General features: G+C 38.3%; 1 protein-coding gene across 3 annotated transcripts in view; it reads left to right on the forward strand.

Annotated features, from left to right (window-relative positions):
- Zgrf1 (zinc finger GRF-type containing 1) overlaps positions 1-12,689 on the forward strand; it is a 60,787-nt gene that overhangs the window by 6,483 nt on the left and 41,615 nt on the right. For 2 of the 3 annotated variants that reach the window (XM_076933238.1, XM_076933237.1), the window contains exons 4-7: positions 877-936; positions 2,286-2,471; positions 2,769-5,007; positions 8,347-8,420. In XM_076933238.1, coding sequence (XP_076789353.1) covers positions 877-936; positions 2,286-2,471; positions 2,769-5,007; positions 8,347-8,420 — 2,559 coding nt within the window. The remainder of the gene's footprint in view (positions 1-876; positions 937-2,285; positions 2,472-2,768; positions 5,008-8,346; positions 8,421-12,689) is intronic. The other variant, XM_076933239.1, reaches the window with a different exon arrangement.

Consider the following 12,689-nt stretch of genomic DNA (forward strand, 5'->3'; position numbering starts at 1 on the left):
TTGTGTTACCTGATATGGGTGCTGGGAACAGAACTCACATCTTCTGGAAGCATGCTTTTTTTATTTTTTTATTTTTTTAAGTTTTATGTATTTAATGTATAAATACTCTGCTACATGTACATCTACAGGCCAAAAGAGGGCATCGGATCTTCTCATGGATGGCTGTGAGTCACCATGTGGTTGCTGGGAATTAAACTCAGGACCTCTGGAAGAGAACTTGGTGCTCTTATTTTTTGAGCCATCTTACCAGCCCCAGAGGCATGCATTCTTAACCACTTATCTCTCCTGCCCCATCTCATTTCTTAATGGCCTCATTCAATGCATTCCAGCTCTTCCTTCCATTCCAGTCAAGAATCTTCCTGGTAGGAGTCAATTTTTTTATTTCTCTCTTTCTCTTTTTTTAAGGGTGCATGTGTATGGATGGACATGTGGAGAGGCTAGAAGTCTACATTATATGTCCTCTATTCACCTAATGTTTTGAGACTGGGTCTTTTACTGAACCTGAAGCTCACCAATTTGCTAGACAGGCCTCTTCTAGCTCTGTCTCCCTCACTTCTCCTACTGTGGATATAGGCTCATACCAAGCTTTCACATCGATGCTGGGAACTGACTTCAGTCCTTTTGTTTGTCCATAGATGCTTTACTAACAGCCATCTCTCTAGCACCTGACTCCTTGCATTTCTTACACTGTACCTCAGCTCTCATGCTCAGTGGATACAGTAACATTTGAAATAGATGGACTTTCAAATGCGAGTTACAGAATGTATATAATTCTTTTATTACATGATTTACTTCTGTGACAAATTTTGATTTCCTATAGAAAATTTTAAGAAATGAAAAATAATATTTTTAAAACTTTTTTCTTGTTTTTAACAGGCAATTTTATATGATGACAAAGGAACATGTTTGGAAAGTCTGTTTCTTAAGTGCCTTGAGGTATTTTAATGTCTTCACCTTACTTGAAATTTAAAAGGTTACATAGATACTTCTGTATGAATGTTCTTAATAGTGTAATTATAGTACTGGTACTGAAAGTTATAGCTGGTATTTTGTTTATTTATTATAGCTGTGCTATATGCTATCAGCCTTTAGTTATTATTTCATTTTAATTTTTATGACAGTGATGATGTGTTTACATCAGGAGTGCAGCACAGAAAGGTTTAGTGCATGTTTGTGCTCATAGAATGGTGGTTGCAGTTCATATTCAAATCAAGGATGTGACTCTAGAATTGGCTTCTATTAGGTGAGATTTTGTTGTGCTGGGGATGGAACCCAAGGCTTCATTCATGTGAGACATATGTTCTACTGCTGAGCTCTGTCTTTAGCCTTCACACAGTGGTTTGATAGTCTTTGTAGAATTAGTGCCATTTAAGAATTTCCTCAAATACTCTGTGTTTTTCTTGTGTTTGAAGAAGGAAAGAAATTGAAGGCATTAGAACTGCTCTGGCTCCTTTCAGACCCTGAAGCACCTCCTGTACAGCCCGTGACCTGTGTCCACGCTTCATCTAGAAACAGAGACGAGTGTTGGTCTGGAAATTAGAGAGCCTCTAATAGTAGCATGTGTTAAAATTCATACCATTACTATCGCTATGTGGATACTTAGCCATGAATTGTATCATTAATAGTGGCTGTTCTTTTAGATTTATGACAAGAGAGTCTAGGAGAGGCATTTTCTTGTTAGGTGTTCAATTAATGTAGCTACTGTTATTTTATTCTAAGTAGTTTCATTAGTGAATGTTTAATATGATAAAGGTGTATTTTCTAAGTTGATGATCTTAGTGTTTTCCTCAGGAGTTGGTAGCAATTAATAAAATGACTAAACAATGCTCTGTTTTTCAGGAAATGTGATTACATGTATGTAACCAAACTTAACAATATTTGTGATAATTTATGATAATTTGAAATAATTATGAAATATGAAGAGTTGATAACTAATGGCTTTGACTTTTAAAAATGACATTTAGTTGTGTGGATTCTAAGTGAAAGGAAGCTTTCTGCTTATCTTTGTGTTCTTAGCATGTGTCAAAGGGCCTCAGGAGTTAGGAGCACCACCGCATGTACTGCTGAATGAGCAAATTAGTGAAGGTTTTATTACATTATTTCCTTTTTTATGTGTTTTTGATTATTAACTAGTGCATGATAATGAATAGTTGAAGGATTTGCTTATTGATTACTTGAGCAACTTAGTTGAATGTTCACTGCATCTTGTTCATTGCTGGTGAGCCTGCTGGTATATGTAAAATCACCCAACTATGCAATTTGGATGTTTATTTTTGAAAATGTAGGTGAAACCTGGAGATGACTTGGAAAGTGAGCGGTATTTAATCACAGTTGAGGAGGCCAAAGCTGCTGGAAGCAGAGCTGTTGATCCGGATGGCTCTAGAGAAGCCCTGGAGTCAGGCCCAAGGACACCTGTATCCTCCAGCCGATCTCTTGGGTGTCAGCCCTCTGGCTTAAAAAGGAAGACTATTGTAAGTTTCTATGTGGAAACTAATACTTTAATGTATAGTTATAAAGTTATTTTTAAAACTAGTACATTTTTATCATAGGTTGCTGTTAAAATGGTGCTTCATTGTTTACTTAGGTAACACAAAAGTAAATCCAAGTTAGAAAAGTCTTACTAATAAATGTTTGTATTTTAATTTAGCAAACTTTAAATATTATTTACCTTAGGCAAAGCATACATATTTGTTATTCTTTTTAGCAAATTAATTTCACATTTTCCTTAGAAATAATGGTATAGCTGACGATTGTTTTAATCTGTTTAGGGTTTTCAAAGACCATATAAGATGCCAAAGAAAGTGACTGTTACTGAGAACAGTGAACTCGCTACCTCTCTTTGTGATTCGAACCCTGGCCCACCTGACCCGAGATTTCTCCCCGTGTTCTCCAGCACACTTCCATTGTTTTCCACTGTTGGTCAGAAAGATATAACTCCTACATCAGTGGACAATGGAAGTTTTGTCACGTTCAGGAACACAGAGAGAAGCGACACGCCTTTATCACTTCTTTCTTCTTCCTTCAAGATTAACACAGACACACGAGGTAAAGAGGACAAGCTTTGCTTTCCTGTCAGTTCTGAAAGCAAACATTCAGACTCTTTACTGGCCAGTGAACCCACAAGAAGAAATGGTTTAGACTCTCACTGTCCTGGAGTTTCACAAAATGTCAGAAGCAAAGCCCAGATATTAGCACTTCTGAAGTCCAGCTCAACTAACGGGAAGGATCTGCATGGTGAGATTACAGGACAATTTCCTAAGATAGAACCACAGGGGTGTTTGAAGATTACTTCTAAGCAAAAGGAAGACCATGCTGAGACATGGAGCACAGGGAATTTACGTTGTGAGCAGCAGTCAGAAAATCCTACAAGAACCACAAGCAGGTGGGCCAGGTATTTACCCTCCCAGAGATCACCTTCCTGTTCTGCTAGAGATGAGAATGATACAGAGGACAAACCGGAAGCCCAAGATGATGTGAACATTTTTAACTTGTCTGAACTTTTGGTACAAAAAAAGTCAGAGCTCTTTGAAACCTGTACTGAAAAGGGAGAATTATACAGTGAGGACAAGCCAGTAGATAATTGCCAATACTGGAATCAGGAAGAAAACTTAGCACCTTCATTCTGTAAGAACAGCAGCATACTGGTTAGCTACAGCAGTAAAGAAAATGTCAATTTATTATCAGAATCTGACATTCAGTACAGTAGCAAAGTACCTTTTAATCAGAATGAGAAGGTGCGTGTGCAAGGGTCACTTTGCACTCGAGAAGGTATTCAGGGGGCAGATGTAGATGCAACACTGGAACCGGAGTATAGACCAGTGTCACCATTGCCAGAAATAGAACATAAACAAATTGAAATCGAATCTTCTCTAAGTACCAACTCTGAGATCTCTGATGACATCATAGACATGGTTTCTAAAAGCAATGCTGGTAGAGAAAATCTGAATACTGTTCATAAAGCTGTGCAGCCATTTTTGGAAATTTCTTTTAATCTGAGCAACTTTGAGACCAGTGACACTGATGAGGAGTCACAAGAAGACAGCAGACTTCACCATGATTCAGAGAGCTGGGAGAAGGAAGTTGTGCTTACAGATGACTCATGTGTTCAGAAGAGCTGTGGGGATATAGGCTGCCAAGAAACTGCAGGAAAACACTTGCCACTCCTGTCGTCTGCCGATGGCAAGCCTAAAGAGGCCCTTCCTGCTAATGAGACTCTGTTGTCAGAGTTCTGTGATAGAACCTGTGTGGGTTTTAATTCAGTACCTCATGAAGATGCAAACACTGGAAAAGCACTAAAGGGGCAGTGTCACAGTGACACAGGGAGCAGTTTGGACTCATCACAGGAGTGGAATGAGGATGTACCAGGGGACAGCAAAGAAGATACTAGTAAATCTATCCAAGGAAATGCAATTAATTATGGTATTGTTGCACTCTCAAATAAACACAGAGGTATAAATACAAGCTTACATATTCCTTATCTTTTAAACACAATCACAAATCCGGCTTCTGAAAACAGTAACCTGTTCTCAAAAGGTACTCAGCCTTTTATTTTGCAAAGTCATATAGACAAAAATGATGAGCAGGTCTTATCACCAATCTCTAGCAGTGACATTAGTGTCCAGCTGTTGAGTACCACTCAGGATCACTCTGAGTGTCATGAACTAGAAGAATCCAGCACCCAAGTTTCTAGTCCTTTATTTTATCCTGTGGGAATAAAACATTCTATTTACAGAGACAGCGAAGCATATATTTCTGAGTCTAAAGAATTAGGAAGGATTAGAAGTTTGCCGTGTGATCATTTAGAAGTGGAAACTACACAGAGAAACCAACAGTCTTGGGCTACTTCTAAAAATCCTTCAGAACTTTCTAAAGTAATAAATAACATGTCCCTTTTAAAATCACAGTCTGAGCATAGCACAGCTTTAGCAAACTTGACACTACTGAAGAAAAAGTATGCCTCTCCACAGGAAGTTTGGCATAGTCAAGACCCAGATGTCAGTCCTAAAGGTTAGAGGCACTTGTCTACTTGTCTCTTTTTTGTTGTTGTTGTTCCCTTTGTAGCTTGAAGAAAGGGAAGATTCTTGCTGTCTGCTATATATTAGAGAGTTACATATGTGGTGGTTCATGCCTGTAATCTCAGCACTTGAGAAGTAGAAACAGTATTAGGAAAATTCAAAATTATCTGCAACTGTATCCTTAGTTTGAGGCCAACCTGGGCTATGTGAGACCCTCTCTTAATAAATGGGGGCTGGAGATTACACGGTGTAATCTATATATTAGGTAATGACAAGTCTTAATAGAGGATTATATAGTGAAGACTAAGTCTTTGTACCACAGTTCCTCAGCCTATTTAACATTAACCAGTCTCTATGGCATCTTTCCTGAAATAACCTTTGCGTATGCAGAGCACACAGTGACTGGTATAAGCAAGGATATGATCAGGTTAACCATACTGATCCAAAACTGTAGTGCTTACCCTTTACATGACTGCATACCCATCCCAAGAGTACAGTATAAGAGTGTTCTCTGCTTCATGCTGTAATGTTGCTTTATTCGCAGTCTGAAAGGCCCCGACTCAAAATGTCAGTATATTTTACTCCCAAAATCCCACAGTGCATAACAGATCGTTGCCAAATTATCTCAGCAATGTTACTGCCAGCAAAAAACTATCAGCTTTGTAAAGTTCACAAGTCCTGAGTCACTTTAGTAAATGAAATTGAGGGTCTCTTAGATTTTATAATTCTGCCAATTTCATGATTTCATGGACTCTTCATCCGTTTGTCTGTTTTTAAAATGGGTGTTGGTCTTTTTATTCTTGACTTACAATCATTTTCTTATGTACTGGCAATATTAATCCTTTATGATATCTGTTGCATATGTTTCTTTGCTTACTTTTCAAACACAGAGTTTTCTATATAGCCCGGGCTATTCTAGAACTTGCTCTGTAGACCAGGCTGGCTTAAAATCATAGATCTGACTGCCTCTGCCTCCTGAGTACTGGGATTAAAGGTGTGTGCCACAGGCTGGAGAGTTGGCTCAGTGGTTAAGAGCATTTGTTGTTGCAAAGGACCTGGGTTCAATTCGTAGCACACATAGAAGCTTACCACCTCCCTCTAGTACCAGCATGTCTGGTGCAGACACACAAGGCAAAACACTCATACATAAAATAATGAAAAAGTTCTGCACCCCTTCCAGGTTTATGTGTGTATGTGTGTTTTAAGATAGCATATATATTGCTGTATAGCTGTATACCCTGCTATATGGCTCAGAATGATCTGTAATCTATGAAGGTAAATGAACAACACTCTGATACTCATTGTTAGAATTAAATTCTTACTTGAAGAATTTAAATCTCAAGTAATTTTTGCTAAAAATCAAATATGAGTAAATTTCTATACATTCTAAACTTTGAAATGTGGTTAAGTTTGATAGTACTTTCTTTCCTTTTTTTTTTTTTTTTAGATTTATTTAATATATATCTGCATGTACACTTGTGTACCAGAAGAGGGCACGAAATCTCATGGATGGTTGTGAGCCATCATGTGGTTGCTGGGAATTGAACTCAGGACCGTTGTAAGAGCAGGCTTAACCATTCTTAACCACTGAACCATCTCTCCAGCCCATTAGTTTATTTTCTAAAAAAATGAAAATCTTAATAATAAAAATGAGTGGATATAACTGGTTTATAAACCAAAATAAGCATAGCATTATAATATGAAGATTTGGGAAATACAGCATTTTGTTTTGAGTAAATGATTATTTCATCAAATGGAAAAGATTACAGTTGCTGTACAATGTTGAGGTCATTTTGTTCTGTGATGAGTTTAAATACCAACTACAGAATCACTGGTCACATGAGATATGCAAGTCTGACTTCTTGCACATCTCTGGCCAGAACATTTTCTACTCAGCAACACATAATTATGTCTTCACTTAAAGACCACTTAATTTAAAAATTTTGTTTATTAATGTTTAACTCACAGTCAACAGTGCTGATGAAAACAATCCCTATGTATTTTCTCTGCAGCACCCATCACAACTCTCAATACTTAAGAATACAAGATATCATAAACTCTAAGGGACATTAAAATAGTGAAATTATCAGTAAAATCACAAAATTATGAACATTTTGGTACTAAATTGACTGAAAAAGGTAACTATGTATGTACAACATGAAATAAGGCAGAGTGTTATTGGGAATGCGTCTGCTGCTGGTCTGCTACCTTGTGAGCCTCATACCTTGTCTGCTTTTTCACACCTGCTTCTGTACTATAGCTTAGCTTTGCGTTAGGTCTCGGTTCAGGGTTACTTCCTAGGAGTGACCTTTCTAGAACATTTGTGTTGTATTTCATCACCATTCTACATGATACCTTTTCCTATTATACCCTGAGTTTATCTGGTGTAATTGTGTGGTTGTCTCTTTGTCTCTCTTTTCACTGCTATGTCCTCAGTGATTAATTCTAATACACTTGGCAGAATATCTCTGGTCTACATAGTGGGTTGCAGGTCAGATGAATTTAAGATGGGTTTGGATAAAGTGAGGCTCCTTGCACCCCTACCCTCCATGGGTATGAATAGCAATAGTGTAATAGTTTTATTAGCTTTCTTGTTCTCAACAATTAGGCAACACTTCATTTTTAACATTTGTATTACAGCTGATGATTGGTTTAGAATATATTATTTTTTAAAATAGGTTGCTAAGAAATGCAAACAACCTCGAAAAACCAAAAAAAAAAAAAAAAAAAAAAAAGAAAGAAATGCAAACAACATATCCTCATTAAGATCAGTAAGGGAACTAGAGAGATGACTCAGCAGGTAAGAACTTTCTGCTTATGCAGAGGATCCAGATTTGGGTCTAAGCATCCCCTTCTGGCCTCTGTAGGCACCCAACATGCACAAAGTGCATATATGTATGTGTAGACAAATATTTATGCAAAATAAAAAAATCTGACTAATGTATCTACTTGAAACAGCGTCTCTCCAAATAGCCCTGACTATCCTGGAACTCACTGTAAATTAGGCTGGCCTTGAATCTACAATCTATCTGCCTCTGCTTTCTGAGTACTGGGATTAAAGGCATGCACCCACATACAGTCTTAATTTTTTTTTTAAAGTAACCAGTAATGTTTTCATTAGAACTATGTTGAATTTTTACCTTAAGAATGTACAGAATAAAAAAAAAGAACGTACAGAATAGCACACTGCGTCTTTACTCATACTCCAGATTAAATGATTATCAAGACATTACTTTTTAAAGTGTACTACTTCAGTTTTAGAAGGAAATGTATTTTTGCAAAATACTGTGATGCATATGATAAATAAGGCTGGTTAATTCTTTCATTGCAGACAGGACATCACCTGCCACAGTAGCTTCACATGCTCTGCTAGAGTGTCCTCATGAACATCGGGTCCCTCAGCAGGTACATATGTATCAACCGCTAACTACTGTGTTCTTCTTGTGGAGAAAATGCTGAGGGTTTCATATGCATATTGCATATACTTTGATGATACTTTCTCACTACTATCTTCTCTTCTGCCCCCATTCTGGTATTTATTCATTTAGGCATCATTCATGTATAGTTAATAAGAATTGTCTTAGTTAGGGTTACTATTGCTGTGATGAAACACCATGACCAAAAGTGACTTGGGGATGAAAGCAGTTATTTCAGCTTACATTCCCAGGTAACAGTCCATTACTGGGGAAGTCAAGGCAGGAACTCAAATAGGGCAGTAGGGCAAGGAACCTAGAAGCAGGAGATGATGAAAAGACCATGGAGTAGGGGTGCTGCTTACTGGCTTGGTACTCACAGCTTGCTCCATCTGCTTTCTTATAGAACCCAGGACTACCAGACCTGGGTAGTGCCACCCACATTTCTCCCCCATCAATCACAAATAAGAAAATTCCTTACAGCCAGATCTTTTTCTTTTTTTTTTTTTTTTTTTTTTTCCCCTTTCATATTATAGTCAATCATTGAAGGAAGTCAGGACAAGAACTGGATCAGGGCAGGAGTTTGGAGACAGGAGCTGATACAGAGACCATGAAGGAGTACTGCTTACTGGCTTGACCCTGTCCCAAAACTACAGCTGGTTGTGACTCTAGTTCCAGGAGGAGCCTATGTTCTCTCCTGGTCTCCAAAGGAATCAGGAACACACATGCCATGTAGACATACATGCAGACAAAACATCTATACACATGAAATCACATAATTTTTAAAAATTAAAAATTTCAAAACAATAAGAGACATAATGTCATTGAAAGAAGATAGTGGGTCAGATGTTGAAATTGCTCTTGAGTTAAAATGCTCTTGAGTTAAAGTCCTCCTGTGACTTTACCACAACATTCTAGAGAACCTTGTTTGTCAGTTTGGGAACAATGATAGCAATTTCAGAAATAATTGTGCTAATTAGGATGAGTTGAAGTTCTTAACTCAATCATCAAGATTAGTGTTTGTCAGTGAAGACACTCTTTTTTTTTTTTTTTGGTTTTTCAAGACAGGGTTTCTCTGTGTAGCCCTGGCTGTCCTGAAACTCACTCTGTAGACCAGGCTGGCCTCGAACTCAGAAATCCCCCTGCCTCTGCCTTCCAAGTGCCGGGATTAAAGATGTGTGCCACCAATGCCCAGTTCAGTGGAGACACTATTAGCATTGTCGGTGGAGCGGTTCTCACGGCACTTTCCTTTCTAGTACATAGTTTTGAGAGAAAAGAAATGCTTCATCCATCCCCATTTTATCTTATTTCCTATGTTACTGGTCCACTCTAATAATATGTAAATAGGCTCTAAAGGCTGGCCACGAAGCCAGAGAGAGTAGAGCAAACACATGCTCTGTAGTGGACAAATGAGTATCTTCACAGCTTCCCCAAGTGTTCTACTCTGCCATTTCTACACTGCTCTGTTTCTGACTAAATATATAGAAATATTCAAGTAGTGCTCCCTAGTCTACACCAAAAATTGGCAGGCAAGGGGCATGTAAGGTAGCACAGAGTAAGGCATGTTTGAAGGTTTCATTCAATAAGGCAAATGTAGAGAGAATATTAAAGTCAAGATTTATTGTTATCGAAATGGCATGATTTTAAATTTAGAAGAATAACTCCAGGCTGGGGTCATGGCTGAGTGACAGAGCACTTGCCTCACTTGTGTATGCCTTCCATCCCCAGCAATACAAAATATTTTTTTATACTGGAATTCAGTATGAAAAAACTCTTAGGTTTACTTTTCCTTTTGATGAGCTTTAGGGTCTTTATTTTTAAGTAACAGAATATTGAGAGTATGAATAGTTGTCCTTTTGTTAATTCATCCATTAGAAATAAATCCTTTATGGGTATTCCTTTGGCCTTTTAACTATTTTATTTTCCCATATCTTACTTGGGCATTGTTACCCTGTGTGGAATAAAAATGCTAAAATCCTCAAGGGGGCAGCAGAGAAAGCCATTTGAAACCTGAAAGTAGAGCATAGAGGGAAGGACTACACTGAAGGAGAGCAGTGAGCATTGCAGTCACAGTCTTCAGAGCAGGAGACTCAGGTAAAGGGTCGCAGGGACCCCACGCTCTATGACGTTCACATCATAGTGAATGAAGTCTGAATGCAGACCTCAAGCAGAGTCTCATTTCATTTCTTCTCTTTTTGCTTTTTCATTGTGTGTTTATTCATTGCTTTCTGTGTGGCAGGCACTGTATTAAATGGCAGTGATGCTTAGATGAAGTGAAAAGGTCTGTGTCCTCAAAGGGCTTACGATACATTAGTATACAATAAGGAACATTTCAGCCTATGTCATATACTTATGATGTTCTTATTTTTAATAATTTACCTATAGCCCGTTGAGTTTCAAGGACATCAGGTGAAAGGATCTGCTACTAGTGCTGTCATGGTCAGAGGGCACAGCTTACAGCTAGGATGCAGTCAGTTTCCAGATAGCGCTGAGTATGAAAACTTCCTGAATGATACTTGTGTTTGGACACCAGAGTTGCCTAGTACTCTTGTGCAGACGGACTTCTTGCAGGTAAAAATCATTTTTATAGTTGCATTTCACCAGGTCATTTTCTCTTTCTTTCTTTCTTTCTTTCTTTCTTTCTTTTTTTTTTTTTTTGTTTCTTTTTAAACTTTTCTGCATTTATTTGTTTATTTTGTGTGTATGTTTATGTGGTATGTATATTACGTATGTGCACATTTGGCATACATGTAGAGGTCAGAGGTCAACTTTCTTTTTTTTTTTTTAATTCATGTATTTTATGTTTATGAAGGCCCTGTCTTTATGCACACTAGAAGAGGGAATCAGATCCCATTATACATGGTAGTGAGCTATCATGTGGTTGCTGGGAATTAAACTCAGGACTTCTAGAAAAGTAGCCAGTGCTTTTGTTTGTTTTCTGTTTTATTTTGTTTGTAGAGATAGGACTTCTCAATGTAGGCCTGGCTGTCCTGGAACTCTCTTTGTAGACCAGGCTGGCCTTGAACTCAAAGATCTGCCTACTTCTGTCTTCCTAGTGCTGAGATTAAAGGTGTGTGCCACCACCACCCAGTGATCTTAACCACTGAGTGATCTCTCCAGTCCTCCCAAGTCATTTTCTTTTTCCTTTTTAAAATTAAGTAATCAATTAATTAACTTTCTATCCCTTCTACAGTTTTCACTCCCTCCTCTCCCCTCCCAGTCCTTCCCCTTCCCATGAAGGGGAAGTCTCCCATGGGTATCAACTAGCCTTGGCATATCAAGTTGCAGTAAGTCTAGGTGCATCTTCTCTTATTGAGGTTAGAAGAGGCAGCCCAGTAGGGCGAAAGAGTCTCAAAGGCAATAGAGAAAAAGACAGTCCTTGCTCCCACTGTTAGGAGTCCCACATGAAGGCCTGTTCATGGGTAACAGACAACTGTTACATATGTATAGAGGGCCTAGGTCAGTCCCATACTTGCTCCTGGTTGGTAGTTCAGTCTCTGTGGATCCCTATGAGGCCAGGATAGTTGATTCTATAGGTTTTCTGGTAGTGTCCATTGGCCCCTCTGGCTCCTAAAAATCCTTCCCATTCTTCCACAGGATTACCCAAGCTCTTCCTAAGGTTTAGCTGTGGTTTTTGCATCTGTTTCCATCATCTGCTGGGGAAATCCTCTGATGACAGTTATGCTAGGCTCCTGCCTGGGGTCCTTAATGCCTGTGTGGCCTCCAGAAAAGCAGGCAGAGTTGTGGGCTGGAAAATCCCAAGTCATTTTCTTAGGTCAGTTCTAAACCCTTCTAAAAGAGCAGTGCAAGGGTAGATGGACAAGAACCATAGTAGCTGTACTCAGACTACATGAGGCAACATGCTTTCTGATGTGCTGCCATATTGTTTTTGTACTTCAGCTTGCTTTTTTTTCATTGCCAAATCTATGCTATTTTCTACTCTTCATGATATTATATTATAAATTATAGTCGCTACTGTTTGAATTATTGAAAAAGAAACTTGCTGAGTATGATGGCTCTCGATTCCAGCACTTGAGAAGTTGAAGTAGGAATATTTAAGACTGAGGCCTACTTGGGCTGTATAAGAGAGTTCTAGGCAGTTAAGAAAAAGAGAGAACAACAGGGAAGAGATTTGTGTTCTCATGTTCATTGTTGTATTTCTAATTATTGTTCTATGTTAGTTATGATTATAGGGTATAGATTCTGAGTCTGTCACAAAATGACTAGACCTCTAAAGACAGAAAATGTTTCTTGATAAATG

This window comes from Arvicanthis niloticus, chromosome 4 (assembly GCF_011762505.2).
Source record: "Arvicanthis niloticus isolate mArvNil1 chromosome 4, mArvNil1.pat.X, whole genome shotgun sequence".
NCBI lineage: Eukaryota > Metazoa > Chordata > Mammalia > Rodentia > Muridae > Arvicanthis > Arvicanthis niloticus.